This window comes from Lemur catta, chromosome 1 (assembly GCF_020740605.2).
Source record: "Lemur catta isolate mLemCat1 chromosome 1, mLemCat1.pri, whole genome shotgun sequence".
Taxonomy (NCBI): domain Eukaryota; kingdom Metazoa; phylum Chordata; class Mammalia; order Primates; family Lemuridae; genus Lemur; species Lemur catta.
Window position 1 is genome coordinate 24,473,835 of NC_059128.1, and position 17,246 is coordinate 24,491,080.

Here is a 17,246-nt window from a genome sequence, read left to right on the forward strand (position 1 = left end):
CTCTGGGGTTCTGCCTCCTCATTCTGCAAACTACCTAATTCCCTGCTCAAGGAGAGGCAACTCACCACCATCTGCCACATGCCAGGCTGGTAGGCCTGCCTCTGCAGCTTACTAGCAGTTATGCTGCACCATGGGAGGCTGGATTTCTGAGACCTTCCGAGCTGCTCTGTCTTCTTCATCCATACACACACACCTGGCATGTTGCCTTACCACCTGAGCACAGCATCACAAAGCACTTTACGCTCACCTGAGCACCTTACCACAGAGCACAGCATCAGTCATCCCTAGCTTATGTATGGCTTGGGCTCAGCAGGACTGTGTTTGCAACAAAGATCTAAATGTTGAGAGATGGGCTCTTTCCCAAGGCTTCTCGGCTGATGATCCTATTTTGCCATGTAATGTTCAGGGTAGATTGTAAGGGATACTGATGAAAGAGGTTCAAGGAAAGTGATATTACAACTGTGGCAGGTCCAAGGCTCACAGTACTGGAAACGGATGGACATGATTACTTCTTGGCAGACCATCAGTTTGGTTTGGAGCCTGATGTCACATTCATTCTTCTGGCTGCCAGTCTCCTGAAGGAAATATTGACCTTCTCACTTTAGTTTTCTATATTTTATTAGTTGTTCATCATTGGACAGGCTGCTTAGCATCAGAATGAAAGGCCCATTGGCTAAGTATCACCAATAGAACTCTGGTTGTTTTCACTTTCTCTGGTACATTTTGGTAGATGACCAAGCCATGGATTTGGTGTTCCCTTCTCTTTTCTCATTCCTTTCTGGAAAGAGTTTAGATGGGCTAGGGAAAGATATTTGAAGCTTGCTGATCCAATGTAAATGAATCCTGTGGTGGGTAAATAATTTCCCTCTCTCCTTTGCTCTCCTGGGGTATTCTGATGAATAATGCTTTTCAAAGAAGTTTTTAAATATTCCCCTAGAGGTAAAAAGAGTATTAAACTCATAGCAGGTGTGTCATTAATGCTTTAGAGTATAGGGCAGAGCAAAGAGGAAAGGAATCATCAAAGCCTTGAAGTCTCACAGAATTTTCTGGAAAGTTTTGAAGGCCACAGCTGGGAACAAAATACTGAGGGCAGCACTGGGGAAGTGTGGATACAGCTTCACAAGATCAAGTTAGATCATTCCTCAATGTATGAGTTTTTTTTTGGATAGGTGTAGGCTGGGGTATATAGTTTGTTTTGCTGCCAATTATAGCATATGTTTATTTTAAATAACTCAGTAAAAAGCATAATTAATTCATCAACCTGAGCAAAATTTAAGACCAAAAATTTATTGCCTCCTTGCCTCCCATTATCTGAAAGTCCAGTTCACAAACTACCTAACTCTAGTCTAAAAGCCTTCTTTGATAATATCCGTTCTTCTTGAGACTATTGCAACCTGACCTTCAAATGTGTTTTCCCATATATTGTGTTACACTTTACCTGTGATAATTCAATTATGGCTTTAGTTTCTTTCTTTGTTTTGTCTCAAAGTCCCCGTATTTTTAAATAAAAGCCTGAAGTAACAGTGGAGAAATTTCTTACTGCCACAGCACCACCTACTGGTAGACCATTATAGGCACAAGCTATTTGTAGCTCAACTTCGACCCATAGTTTTGGAGACTCCTGAGCTTTAGTTTTTATAAAGGCCAGCTTCACTGTTATTTTGAAAAGCTATCACTTCTCTTGATAGCTACCAAGTCTCTTGCTCTGGCATAAAGTCAGCAAGTGAAAATGATAAAAATATGCTTTTATTCTTACTGTTACCTTAAATTGGCCCTGACTTCACCGACTTTGATTTTCTCTGTTCTATAACTGTAGCAAGGGCTCCAGACTGTGTGGGCAAGGGTTTGGATCTGGCGAAAATAACTTGGGAAGATTCCAAAGATCCTGAAAAATGGAAAAAAAAAATCCCTACTTAACACTATATTTGATCTTGGCCCGAAGGACAAGAGGTCAAATGTAAACCTAGGTAAGGGGATCACTATCCTCCCAGATGCTGCCACCCCATTTCCTGCCAAACACCAAATCCACAGCCTCTCTTTTGCTTTGAACAGAATAAAAGTGGGTAATCAACCCAAATTCTTACCCCTCTGTTCCTGGAGAGAAAAGAATGTTTTAGGAGCAGTAAAGGGTATAGAACACTAGGGCAAGCATCTCAAAAGCCTTATTTATTTTTATTTTCATAAAATACTCCTGATCCACCTAGGAGCTCCAACAAGTATATAATGTGTGGTGAAGAGAATAAGAATTTGATAATGAAAATAGGTCATTCCACGGAGAGCTTCCAGGCAAATAATTTCACTTGAAAGTTAAAGTGACTTCTAGATCCTTAGGGTTTAAGCTCCACTGGGTTTACTTTATATTAAAATAAGTTCCTTTCTCCTGTTGTCTCAGGGACACAATGAAGTGGGCAGGCAGAGTCACACTGACATGTTGTTGACCCATCCCCACGCAAAGAGCACAAAGCTATATAGCACATTTTAGCAGGGCCTAAAACAATAAACATTTAACAAGGATATCACTTCTCACTTCTTGTAAATGAAATCCATCACTGATTTTCAAAAGGTGGTAAGGTCTCTTCCACCAACTACAGACCAATAAGAGCTTAAAAATAGAAGAGGGTGGGGAAAAGTTGGACTCCAGGATAGGAAAGGCTTAGGCAGCAGAAGCCAAGGGCCAGGGATGAGGGCAACTGGTGTGGCTTCAGGCTCCTATAATAATGGTAGTTTACATTATCAAATCAGCACGAGAGAAATGTCAGTTATCTAATCTGTTGCTCACTGCTATTTTAGTTCACCATCACCACTTCAGAACTCAAGAACGTCATGGTTATAAAGAAGGAAGGCCATGACATTGGCTTTGGGCCAACGGCCCTCACTGGAGCTTCCTTCTCAAATTTCCCAATTTGCTGACTCTACACCTTTCTTTCCATAGCAAACTTCAAATACATAGCCCAAGATTAGAAAAGTCAAAGAAAAGTAACATTCATGGAGCATTCCAGGCACTCTGCTAGGAGCTTTCACATTCACTATATCTCATTTAATACTCATAATGAAAAGAATGTCATTAGTCCACCATCAGTAGGAAAGGACTCTGAATTGTTTTTCAACAGTGCCCTAGGACAAATCACTATCTTATTCAGACTGAGAAACAAAGTCACACAGTTCAAAGCCTGGGAGGCCAGACTTAGGGAATGCGTTAAGGGGCCAGGAAACAGACACTGGGCTATATTCATGCACTCATTAATACAACTCAGTTTAACCAACTGAGTTAACGGGACCAGACAGGGACTAAACACCTTCCATAGAAAGTTCAGGGATTCCATATAGGCACAAACTTCCCAACCAGTACAGGAGTGTAAACTTTTTGACTTATTATGGTGGTTGTTCTCCTTTCTTGTGAGTTTAAAGAAAAATGCTACTACTAGCAACTTAACCTCCTTTTCTTAGGACACCCTTCTGAACCCCTAGAATAACTGCTTTAAATCTACTTGCAATATAGAAAACACATGCTTTGTAGTTGAAACACAGATATTCCAGGCAGTTAACTAACTAGTTGTATAAGTAACTGTAACAGAATTAGTTACTAAGACTGCGAGTAAAATGTTTATTGAGAAGTATGGAAAATGCCTGAACCTTGCTATATCATGCTCCTCGGTGTTTCTTTAACTAAGGATCGGGAACACCAGGAAAATCATAGAGTAGAAACAAATTCAAGGGAATTTAGAGGCCCAAAGTCATTTGGTGACAAAAGCAGTAAATAACAAGCGATCTAAACAAGGCAAGAAGAACAATCTGCTTGTTACCTTAAGGCAGAAGTAGGGGAAATGTCAATATTACAAGTCAGGAGGAAGCACAACTTCTCCTTGCTCTGTGGTTTCATGCTGATATCAAATTCAGTATGACTGTCACAAAATTTTCTAAATATCTTCACCAAGAGTCAGTAAACATGAATTCATGGTTAAGATGTTACAAGTATGTCCCACCTGACCCCTCAAGTTTCCAACTTGCTAGCTAGAGAGCATATAGATTTCAAGGTGATACTTAATTTATCAATTAGACATGCAAATCAAGTAGTCCAGGTTTCCTGATCTCCTAGGCTTTGCAGACTTCTAAAGCTTAACACAAATTTGAAGAGCTGAAGGGGCTCCAACAGATATCTCACAAAAATCCTTTAAACTTGGCCATGATTCTCTGAGCCATCACTTCTCAGTCCAATTCTAGGTAGAAATTTTACTTCTACTAATTCTTTTTTTTTTTGGTGGGGGGAGGGAGGGAGTGAGTAGATACCCATCAAATATTTCTTGAATTCAGGTTTTCAAGGGAGAAAAATCTTTAAACTCCTATCATAATATTACCTGACCTGAGTGTAGTTAGAGCCCTTCCATACATACTGCTTCGTTTATTCCTCACAATAAGCCTATGAGTGATATGTCATTATCCCCAACCGCAGCCAAGTATCTGGGCTTCTCAGAGATCTCATAATCATTTTAAGGTGTATTATGTCAAACCACATCCCCACCCCTCACACCCCTGCTTGAAACTCCTCCATGGCTCCTTTCTGGTGTCAGGACAATGACCAAGTTCCCTACATGGCTCATAAGCCATTTCTGCTGCCTCACAACCTTTCCTCTTGCCACTCCTCGCTCACACCCGTCCCCAGCCACACTGACCCGCAGGGGCCTGCAAAACACAGCATGTTTTTACTGCTCCCAGCCTTTGACATACCGTTCCCTCTTCCTGGAACTCATTTTATCTCATGCCTTCCCTATCCTGGCTGATTTGTCCATCTTCAAGTCTCAGCTTCAGTGTTTCTTCCTCTAGGAATCCCTCCTCAGTCCCTAAGGATCTGGGCTCAAATGCTTGGGTTCAAATACTGTCCCAGTATTTACCAGCTGTGAGATTTTAGACAAGCTTCATAATCTGTCTGAGCTTTTATTTCTTCAGCCATAAAATGCGGACTACAGTTCCTACATTCTATGCCTGTATAGTGAATGAATTTTGACATGTACAGTATTCAGACACTCAGCAAATGCTCAGTCAGTGTTGTCTATTGTTATTCTGTGTGCCCCAGGTACCCAATACCACCCACAGTGTGGCACATTCCTGCTGACTTTTCTACCTCCATGAGTCTGGAAGTTCCCTGAGAGCGGAGCCTGACTCGTTTACCCTGTATGCATCTCAGTGCCCAGTGTGCTCCTTTCTCCAGGTGCTTAATAATACTTATTCAATTGAATCAAAGTGATTTTCTTTCAATTTTCTGATTACTTGGTATTGCATTTTTATTGTCATTATTCATAGCAAACTATCTCTGGACCAACATTGCCTAACTTATATGTACACACCTACGCTGAGAGGCTTCAGGCTCTCAGTAACAAACTGTCAATAGATTGTGGCACTAGCACGACAAGACCTGCATCAATGACCAGAGCTTCAGCTCTGCATCCATGTATAACCCATTACAAGCCCCTCAACTTTCTGAGCCTCAGTTTCCTTATGGGGGGAAGAGAAGAAGATCAACCTCACAGGGCTGTTGTGAGGACTAAGTGAGAGATACAACATGTGGAAATGCAATATAAAGAGTAAAATACTAGTCAATTTTAATAAAAATATACGGCATTTTTACTAAATGCTGCAAATCTGACAGCATTCTATCAGACTAGGGAGCTTCAATTACCCTAAACTAGTTCCAGAAAATGTCTACCCTAGGCTTTAGAAATTATTTTAAGGAAGAATATAACAAAAATGCCCATTTGCCAATGCTTTAGGAGCCTGGATACTTTGTCCTTTGAACTGGCACTCTCTTTGGAGACAGAAGAGAGGATGTGCTAAGCCCAGCACCTTCCCTGCTGTCCCACCTGAGGAAGAGCTGGTGCCCACTAACCTGTGGAGCTGGTGATGGGCACAAAGGCTGCAGGGTTAAGGCTGCTCTGGAGTCCATTCAGCTGCCCTTCTATGGAGGACCCTCTGAAACACAAAGGAGCTTGGTCAGACCTGCAGACAGTAAGGCGAGGTGAATACAGGCCCTCCAATGGCTTCACCTGCCGCTCCCGGCATTTCCTCTCATGTGGCTCATTCCCTTGCTTCTTTTGAGACTTTGTTCAAATGTCATCTTCTCAGAGAGGAGCTCTATGACCAACCTATACCCTTCTTCTGAAGTATTACATATTTTAAAATTTAGTGTCCATTTCTCCCCACTGGAATGTAGCACCAAGAAAGCACAGGCTTTGGCTGGGCGTGGTGGCTCATGCCTGTAATCTGAGCATTTTGGGATACCAAGGCAGGAGGATCACTTGAGCCCAGGAGTTCGAGACCAGCCTCAGCAAGAGTGAGACCCATCTCTACAAGATATAAAAAAATTATTCAAGCGTGGTGGTGGGCACCTGTAGTCCCAGCTACTTAGGAGGCTGAGGTGGGAGGATCACTTGAGCCCAGGAGTTGGAGGCTGTAGTGAGCTATGATAGTGCCACTGCACTCTGGCCTGCGCAACAGAGTGAGAGACCCTGTCTCAAAAAAGAAAGTACAGGCTTTATCACTGTTGTGTCTCCAGTGCCTAGAACAGTGCCTGACAGATCATAAGTACTCAATAAATACTTGTTTATTGAATAAATTAAATTCCTGGTGTTGACTTAGATAAATCATAGAAAACACATCAAAAAAAAATTTCATGTAGAGCAATGGTTCTCAACTGGGGAAGGTAGGAGGGACAGATTTTTCTGTCCCTGCCACCCCCCACTCCTGGGACATGTGGCAATGTCAAGACATTTATACATTTATGGTTATTACAACTATGGGATGCTATTGGCAGCTGGTGGATAGAGGCCAGCAATGCACTAAACATCCTATAGTGCACAGGAAAATGCTCCAAAACAAAGAATTACCTTGTCCAAAATGTCAATAATGCCGAGGTTGAGAAACTTTGACAAGAGACAGGACAGATATATGATTCTCTGGGCAGAGCTTCCCCAGTCACATGTCTCAGAAATTCTAGGATTAGTCTGATATCCTACAGACCATGTCAAGTCTTCCTTTTATAGCCTCATATAACTCTCTGTAACTCTTTCATTACATTTATCAAAATTATAAAATTATATAACCGGTTGCCCAATATCTGTCATCCTTGCCAGAATGCAAGCTCCATAAAGACAGTTTGTATCAGTTTTACTCACTGTTGTATTCATAGCTCCTAATATTGCATTTTGCACACATCAAATATTTAATAAATATTTTTCGAAAGAATCTGACCCATTGTGCCCATAAATACACTTACTTGTTGGGCCCATCTGCCTTGATCACAAGTAAAAATTTTACCTGGGAGAGTAAAGCTTTCACATGCTCAGTTCTTTGTTGTTGTTGAGCAACATCCAAGACAACCTTTAGTACCCCCCTCCCAACACTACTTTTCCATTGAATCATTCATTCCCACAAAAAATATTTATTAGGCATTTCCTGTGTTCAGTACTAGTGGGGAAATAGACATTAAAGCAAATACATGAGATACAATCTGTGTGATCAATGTTAAGGAGAAAAAGCACCAGGTGTTATGAGAGCATGAAGCAGGGGAACCTGATTTAGATGGTGAGGAGAGTGGTCTAGGATGGTCTTTCTGGGGAAGTGATCTTTCAGTTGAGTCCTGAAGTTATGAGAAGCAGGCATTAGCCGAGAGTAGGGAGAAGGAAAGTTTTTCATGAAGAAATAGCATATATAATGACTCTGAGGCAGAAGTGAGCTTAGAATGTCCTAGGAAACTTTAAAGACCAGCAAAGGGGGTGGGCTGGGGTGGGGCTAGTCAGCAGTGTTTGCCAAACCTTCTTGACAGGAATCACCTGGGGCCACTTGTTTAATCATGCGGCTTTGCAGGCCTTCCTTTGGAGATACTGACTCAGTGGGCCTGGGTAGTGCCCCAGGTGTCCAGGTGATTCATATCCCAGAGGAGGGAGGGAAACATTGGCTAGTAGGTAAACAGGAAGGTAGTCTGAGGTTTGGGCGGGGCGCCCACATAATCCCACTCCTGAAAGAGACATGCCCTTGAAAAAAATACAGTCCAGCATCTATGGAAGTATCACACTGTTGTACAGCCTTTCCCCTCTGGCAAGCTGTAAATTTGCCCTACTCTTTCCTTTCCACTTTCATTTTGAGGACAAGGGGGAAAGGAGAGAGGCAGGAGAGAAAGGAACAGGGGGCTTGGCTTCTCCCTTTTCCCATAAGCCTCAGCCTTGGAGAGCTACATTTGAAATAATTAAGCATTTTATTTCAGCCCCTTTTGGGACCCCAAAACCCACCCAAAGCATCTGTAGACTGATATTTACTCTTGTGTGAGCAAGTAAAAAGGAAAACTTCCAGAGGGCCTAGGATGGGCTCTTTCCTTTGCAGAAGTTAAAAACCCTTAGGGCCACTGTGCTTGTTCTCAGTTTCACAGACTAGTCAAAAAAGGAAGCAGGCAGGGAAAATCTTTGGGTCAGTAGAAGAAACAGAGGCAGTGCACAGGGAGCTAGCAGCCTGGGAGTGAGAAGAGTCCCTGGGGGGTTAGACCCATGAGTTCTGGGTCCCTAACACTCTCTAGCCTTCTCCCTCTCCTCTCTGAAACCCCCAACCCACCCTTCACCTTCAGAGGCTTTATCCTGATCCTCACCCAAGATCTCCTGACCCTGTGTCTCCCTGTGCCCAGTTCTACTCACTCTTTCATCCTCCTTCCTCCCATCAACTCCCATCAAAGGCCTTGGGAGCCACCACTAATTCAGAATTCGAACATTTCTAATGATTCTACTGTTTCTACCATAGGGTCCCCATTCCCTCTGTGATGGAGAAATGTGTCCCTAGCAATCCAAGGGGAAACTCTTGAGTGAATTTTTCCATGGAAACACTGGTGCACAAAATGGTTAGGTCTGTTATTACTTCAGGCACACTGCGGGTAAATATGCTTTTGTTGTGATAACATCATTTCCTTGGGAAAATACATTTCAACTTCTGGATGACCCACTCCTAAATGAGAACCTTTGAAACACAGCTTGAGAGCCTGTATGTTAATCTGCACTTGCCCCTGCAATGATTCTTTGCTGCTTTCCTGGGAATACCTGTGTTTTAGGAAATATTTATGCAGAGAGGTAGGTATGTGATGCCTTGGTTGTCTTTAAGTCAGTTACTGTAGTTTAACAACAGGATAACAGGACCTACCTGATAGGTTGTTGAGGATTAAATAAGATGGTGAATGTGAAGCACATCCTAGTACAGTATGTTATACTAAGGATTAAATAAACATTAACTATCAGGAGTACTGTCATTTTTACTTAGGAATATTGATCGACACTCTCTGCATTTACTATAAGCCTATTTACATAGAGAAATATCTTTTCTGTCAGTGTCAGAATAACTTGTTCAAATGTGTACCAAATGAAGTAGGGAGCTCATACTACAGGGCTGTGTTGTATAAAATACATATCTTTAAGCATGAAAATAATAGTGCAGCAGGATGCTCTTCCTATAACAAAGGCCCATAGGAACTGAGACTGATTGGAATAACACATCTCCCATCTTATCCTAAGTGGAACACCAAATATTAATAGAATCAGCCACTTTATTGAAATTATAATTCTCCTCTCTGAACACTTGAATGTGCAAAGTTAAATACATGTTTGACACAGCTCCATTACATCTGTTGTTTTCTGATCATAGTCCACATAGAATATAAGCGGCTAAAGATGAACTTAGAAAAACTGGAGTTATAAAATGAGTTATACAAGAGTTTTACAGTGAGAAATACTGAAAAGATGGGACCAGAAAGATGCCATTAACTTTATGTTAGATAAAAGTTAGAGTTCAAACCCAAGAAGCGTGACAGGTGGGAATTATCTAGTCCTTAACTGCTCTTCTTGGAAATGGTGCAAGTGCCTCGGAGAGGGAAGAGTGAGTCAAAGGTTGAGAGCTAGAGGCTTACTATAATCTCAGCTATGGTAATGGACCGAATTCAGGCTCTTTTCTGAGGATGACTGTCAATGATTATTAAAAATTGCTTAAAGGCAGGCTGACTGATTAGCTTAGCCACTTAAAAACTGTAATAAGAAATGTGGCTGTATACAGTAGCAACAAAGAATTAGAAGAATTCCACGAATAGTGACGTGCTCCTTTTAACTAAGGCAATCTCTTTCCTTGGGACATGTTCATGGCTAGCACCTAAAGAGTTTCCTTAAATATTAAATGTATGCTTCCTAACCCTGAATTAGATTCACTTGCTTCACACCTATCTCCTTCTCTTGCCTCTTCAATTTTTCTGAGGTCTGAGAAAGAACCTGACATCAGCATTATTCCTACTCTGAGAGGACAGCTCCTCTGGGCCTTTTAAAGAAGTTGTTCAATGATGCATTACAAACAATATCCCCATAAGATGAAATATTGCCTGTATTTATCATTTTGAAAAATTTCCTCTACTGCAAGTCTCTATTTAGGGAATATAAGCCAATCAAATGGCTTGCTAGGAATTCCACTGGCATCAAGACCACACCATATAGTCAGCCCATATAACAAATTGTCACCAGTCCCAGAGGGTTATAATGAGCAGTATCTCCATTATCCATTTTGCTAGTCAGGCCTCTGATGTACTTTTTCATGGATCTTCATTTCCTGTATTTGTGGTTTCCTCTGTTCTTTTTTTGCCCATTATTTTGATCGGTGGAAACTTTTCTGAAAGTGATATGCTTTCTTTAAGGTCTGTTTTGTTCATTACTTCGCAAGGTTGACTGTGGTTTAGTGCTATATTGTTTCTCTTTGGGTTCTTTTCAAGGCTTTCCACATCTCTAACACAAGGGTACTAGTTTTCTATTTCAATGGTTTAGTAAAAGTTTACCTTGGATTCATGCCACCACATCAGAGATGACCTTTCTATAGAGGGAAGGACCCACAAAAGGAAAATGCTCAAGATTTTACAGGAAGAGCTAGAAATGCTGACCTTACCAGGACTGTGGCAAAACAGACATGGCTGCATTTGTGAAGGTCCTGAAAACAAACACCCCCAAACTTGATCACTTTTGTAAAATACAGGTGATAACCAGCCTCTTTCAATTCCCAGAGAAGAGAAGAAATCCTGAGTGCAAGTTAAAAAAATGAATTCCCCAAGAAAGGAATATATCCTCTAACTTTTCTTAGCAAACACTTACTCACAAATTAAATATCTTACAATTTTCCTTACAACATACCTACAAGCACATAGATATATGCATGCCTCTTCCTTGTATCTATCAGTCCAGGGATTATACATGCATTTCATAAATAGAAGCTAATATACTAATCCTTAGAAAATAACAATTAGAACATATATTCATTGGTTCCAAAACCAATTCAAGAAACATTTAGTGAAGTCAGCTTTTGTGTAGTGGTGCACAGGACTCCATTTTATAAATATACTACACATTATTCCACTGTATTTGTGGTTACAGTCCTTTTTGTTCCTGATATTATTTATGTAGGCCTTTTCTTTTTATTCATTAGTCTTCTCAGAGCTGATCTTCTCTATTGCTTTTGTCAGTTTCATTCATTCCTTCAACAATTATTTAATGAACCCCTATCATGTGCCAGACACAATTTGAGGCACTGTTCTCTCATGTTCTGCCATGTGCCCAGCTGTTCTAGGTGATTTCTGTATTTCCCCTCCTTTCTTTATTTTCATTAGTTTACTCTGTTGCCCTTTTCATAGTTTTCAAATAAAATAATAACTCACTTATTTTTAATCCCTCTTGTCTTTCAAATAAACATATTTAAGATAAAGTTTACTTTTGAGAATAGTCTTAGCTATCCCACAAATTTGACATGTAGTATTTTCATAGCTTTCAGTTCTAAATATTTTATAATTTACATTATGATAATCTCTTTAATGTAAGAGTAATAGGTATATTATTTTTTAAAATTTCTCAACACAGATTTTTTTTTTAAATCCTCTTTTTATTATTTCTAATTTAAGTGGCTTGTGGATAAAGTGTGAATTGTTTGATACTGATATTTGGAAATTTATGGAGCCTTCATTTATGACATAGTATGTGAACTTTTCCACGTCTACATGAAAACAATGTACATTCTTCCTGTTGGGTACAGGAGTCTATGTATAGCTATTAGCGCTTTTCAGACTATGAGTTGTGGCTCATACACGGGTTGTAAAATCAATTTAAAGGCTCAAAATCAGCATTAAAAAAAATAAAAAATAGTATTTTGTGAAACTTAAATTTCATATATATACATACATACAGATAGCTATTTTTACGGGATTGCATACAAAATATATTTTTTATTATGAGTGATGGTCCAAAAAGATTAAAACCCACTTATTAAAGAAAACTATTAATTCTACACTTCAAATATTCAAATCCTCAGTAGTTTCTGTTTGAGTTACCTATCAGTTGCTGACAGAAGTACATTTTAAATAAATTACCCACTATGATTGATGATTTGCCAGTTTCTCCTTATAATTTGTCAGCTTTGCATTTATATATTTTGAATTTGTGATGTGAAGTACATACAAGTTCTTTTCTTTATCCCTATGAATAATTTTTGCTTAATTCTATTTTATCTGATATTAATATTGCTATACCAGTTTTCCTTCTGATTACTTTTTCATGGTTTATCTTTTTGCAACCTTTTACTTTCTACCTTTCTGTGAGATTTTACTTTAGGTACATTTCTTTTAAGCAGCCTATAACTAAACTTTTAAAAAGATGCAATTTGATTATCCCTTTTTTAATAGAAGAATATAATCTATTAACGTATATTTTGACATTTCTATCTTAGTTTTTGTTCTCTATTTACCATCCTTTTCCTTTGCTTCTTTTTTCTTTTCCTGTCTTCCAATGGATTCATAAAGTTGCTATATTTACCTTTCCTTTCCCTCCTCTATTGGTTTGAAAGCTATATACTATATATCAATTATTCAGCTGTTTTTTTCCTAAGTATAAAGTCATTCAGTATTTCTGTCCCACCCTTGAACTTTTTTTTTTTTTAGGCAGAGTCTCACTCTGTTGCCTGGGCTAGACTGCCGTGGCGTCAGCCTAGCTCACAGCAACCTCAAACTCCTGGGCTCAAGAAATCCAACTGCCTCAGCCTCCCGAGCAGCTGGGACTACAGGCATGCACCACACCATGCCCAGCTAATTTTTTCTATATGTTTTTAGTTGTTCAGCTAATTTCTTTCTATTTTTTAGTAGAGACGGAGTCTCGCTCTTGCTCAGGCTGGTCTTGACCTCCTGAGCTCAAACAATCCACCCACCTCAGCTTCACAGAGTGCTAGGATTACAGGCGTGAGCCACCGCGCCTGGCCTCACGCTTGAACTTGACACAACCTCTATCCTTTGAATACTCTTGGTCCCTGTATCTTTTTTTTGTTGTCTTAAATGTCTTTTGTTTTCTTAAAAACCAGTAATTATTTTTATAGTCATGAACATTTATTGACATTTTATAAATTTGTTGCACTTCATTGTTGCATGTTATCCAACGCTTCTGGGTTCATTTTTATCCTATTCAGTCTTTACTATTTATTATCAATAGTTCTTTTAGTGACAGTTCACACGTGGTATACTCTTAGACTTCGAATGTTTCAAATTATTTTTATTTTGCCTTCACTTGAATGACAGTTTAGATATGTATAAAATTCTACACTAAAAGTTACTTTACACCTCAACACTTTGAAGCTATTAGCTATTGTCTTCTAACATCCATTATTGCTGAGGAGAAGAATGCTGAGACTCTGTGTTCCTTTGTAGTTAAAGAGAATTTTCTCTCAGATAGTATTTAGACTTCTCTTTATGCTTTAATGTTCTATAGTTTCACTATGATGTATCTAGAGGTACATTTATTTTGGTGCATGGAATGAATTTTTTAGCTGAGGACTTATGGCTTCTTCCATTCTGGAAAATTCTCAGCTATTATTTTTTAAAGTGTTGCTTATCCAACTATCCCTTAGGTCTTTCTTCTGATACTCCGATCAGAGTCACATGTCATGTTCCACAATATACTCCTATTAGACACATGATCTAACATATCTGAGTATTTAAAAATATTAATTTATCTGTAAAGAATTCACGTTCCAGTTGTTGATTTTGTTGGCAATCTTTCTTAGTATAAGATTTATTCATGTGTTTTGGAATTTTGGTTTGCAGGCTTATTTTGAATGGGAGTCATTTCCCCTCTTGTCTCTCTTCTTGCTCATTCCTCCCTGTCTGAAGATTATATAGTTGCCTCCACCTAGGCCCCCTGACACCAGTCTATAACCAGGCTTTGTAGTGGCATTTTGGGGCCTTGCCTCAGTGATATTTAGAAATCCAGGTCAGTTCTGAGAAATGAACAGGCAAGGGTATGTCACTGTCTTGCTGACTCTGTAGGCCCATAGTCTCATATAAAGATGTAGCCTCAGTTGGTGGGCCCATGCTAGTTTTATCAGTTTCCCAACAGAAAAGCCTGCTGCATCCTTTAGTTTAGGGTTTTTCAACCTTGGTATAATTGACATTTTGGACTGGATAATTCTCTGTAGTGGGGACTATCCTGTGCTCAGCAGCATCCCTAGACTCTACACACTAGATGCCATTAGCATTCCCCCAGTTATGACAACAATGTCTCCAGCTATTGCAAAATGTCCCCTGGGGTGCCAGATTTTCCTCAGGTAAAAATCAGTTTTATTTTCAAATAGTGATCCTGGTTTTAGTCTCTTGTTTCAGTAGATTACTTGCAGGCCCCAGTACGCCACAGGAGCTGAACTCCAGCTGGCCACTGCCTTATTCCCAAGGAGAGGTCACAAAGTTTGTAGCTTCTGCCTCATTCACTGAATCTCATTTAATTTTGAGGCCATGAAGATATTCTCATTGTTTTGAAGCACAGCTATGTCCTGTAGATTTTCTTCTTTAAACTTTTTATCTACCATTGCTATATGTCTGAAGCAGAGAGAGGTTGTTAAAGTGTGAACTTTAGGAGCCAACTTGACTAGAAGTCAGTAGGTCTAAATCTAATCTTTCTTTCCTTTTGTTTGAAACTAAGCCTTTTCCTTCGATGGTCTTTAGAGTTATTACTGTTCAGGAAATCAGAATGTGTTTGAATAGCCATAGACTTGCCAGCTAGAACCAAATCACACTTATGAATATCAACTTACTAACAACAAAAATGTGATTTCTTTTAATAGGCAACAACTTCAGTAGCAGAAATTACAACCATACCAACCAGCGTGCATTGGAGACAATGTGAGTCAGGGAAGCACATTATCTCATTTAATCCTAAGAAAATCTCCAAGATGCAGGTAATATTTTTACAGATAATGAAACAGAAGCTTAGATATAGCTTTAGATAACAGTAAATTAAGTGAAGGAGCTTTAGATAACAGTCAATTAAGTGAAGGAGCCAGGATTGAAATCGAAATTTCAAATCCTGTGCTGTTAACAACTGTGCTCTACTGTGTCCCATACACTACTCTACATAATAGAAATAACTACTGATGAGATAATTGTTATTTAGTGATCCTTGATGTATACACCTTGACACAAAATACTATGTTTACTACCACCATCACTATCACTTCAACCACCACTTCTCCCATGATCTCCTCTCCCACCACTACCATTTGCTAAGAACTTATCATGAACATAAGTTATGTCAGGGGTTGGGGACTGAGCTTATCTCCTCTCAAAAATAAACTTCCTGAAAGCAGGGATCTTGTCTATTTTGTCCACTGGGGTTATCACCAGTGTCTAGAGCAATGTAGAACACAACGGACAATCAATATATAGGTGACAAAAGGGTAAAGACAGGTTATCTGTCTTTAAGAGACTTACAGGAAGCAGAACACACGAAAAAAGAGAAATAAAACAAGCAAGTTGATGGTAGAGTCAGCAGAGGAGTTGAGGATGGGGCAGATGGGCAAGATACATCAAAGTGACAAACTAAAACCCAATCTTAAACAAAAGGCAGGACATAGGTTCAAGAGGGCTAAGGCACTCTGTGCAGAGAAGACATGAACATGTAGAACAAAGAATGGGAAGCAGGGGTGCAGAACATTCTGTGTGCAAAAGGGTGGCACAGTATACAGAAGGTGGGAGAGAGGGCAGAGGACATATTGCAGAAGGCCTGAGTGTCAGAGTAAGGACTCCCAGCCTTATCTTGCAGGCACGTGGAAGCCTCCAAAGACATCAGAACAAAGGCTTGAAGAACTATGTTAGGGATATTTAAAAATTGTTTCCTGGGCCTACTCATGTACCCTATTTCTTTAAGAAGAACCAATTTGAATAGTTTTAAAACTTCTACCTTGTTCTACTTAGGCTTGCTTTTTCTTCAAGAAGAAACAATTTCGATACTTTATATTTTTCAAAATATTACCTTTAATCCAGTTTTTAAAATTCAGTGTACGCAACTGTGCACAGTGTTCTTATAATTTTTCAATCTCTTCTATATCTACTTTAAAAGTCTTTTTCCCATTTTTAATTCTCTTATGTTTCTGGCAGGGGTATATTTATTTTCTCCTTCCCAGTCCCCCTACCCCAAACTAAATAAGGTTTTGACCTTAACTAATTTTATGGCTTGCTTTTCACTTCATATTGCTTTTCTTCTTGATTTCCCTTTATCTGTTTTTCTTAGCTTTGTTTTATTGTCCCTCTTCCAATTTCATGTGATAAAAGTTTACTTCAGGTGCAACACAAATGTGCCTGCGTATTTACTGCTCCCATCATCTCCCACATGTTGTGGACACTACTAACCTATGAAAGCTCTTTCTTGCTGAGTCAAGACAAGTCCTCATAATTGTTTTGCACACAATGCTCTGGGCACTCAGCTGAAGCCAATTTGTATCTTGGTTAATTTCTTTTCAATCTTTCCATATTTTGGCAATGACTAAGATTATGAATTTACCTTTGAGTACATCTTTGACTACATTTCAAATATAAGTTTTGATGTATACAATTCTTATTTTCAATATAGTCTGCAATATAATTTTGACCAATTACTTAAAAGAATGTTTTAAAATTTCCAAATTATTTGGGTATTTTGTCCAGGGTTTTATTTTAATATTTTATTTTATCATAAAGTGGTAAGAGAATGAGTTCTGTATAATTTTTACTTTTTGAGGATTTGACTGAAATGTTCTAGTTTTAAAAACTATTCTGTGGGAGCTCTTGTTCAAAACACTTTATGTCCTTAGGTTTTATTTGCCTACAGTAGTGACTACCACTTCTATTCTCTTTCTGGAATTCATTATTTTAGGTTGAATCTATCTTTTCTCTCATCATTTTTATCTTC

At 39.1% G+C, this 17,246-nt stretch overlaps 1 protein-coding gene across 14 annotated transcripts in view; it reads right to left on the reverse strand.

Moving 5' to 3' along the window:
- Window positions 1–17,246, reverse strand: part of TTLL5 (tubulin tyrosine ligase like 5) — a 271,668-nt gene that overhangs the window by 35,616 nt on the left and 218,806 nt on the right. For 10 of the 14 annotated variants that reach the window (XM_045563403.1, XM_045563384.1, XM_045563377.1 and 7 more), the window contains 2 exons: window positions 5,882–5,964; window positions 1,764–1,885 (listed from right to left, as the gene is read on the reverse strand). The exons of 1 other annotated variant lie outside the window; for it this stretch is intronic. In XM_045563403.1, the coding sequence (XP_045419359.1) occupies window positions 1,764–1,885; window positions 5,882–5,964 (205 nt within the window). Of the gene's footprint in view, window positions 1–1,756; window positions 1,886–5,881; window positions 5,965–17,246 lie in introns of those variants that run through there. 3 more of the 14 variants (XM_045563414.1, XM_045563393.1, XM_045563334.1) reach the window with 2 other exon arrangements.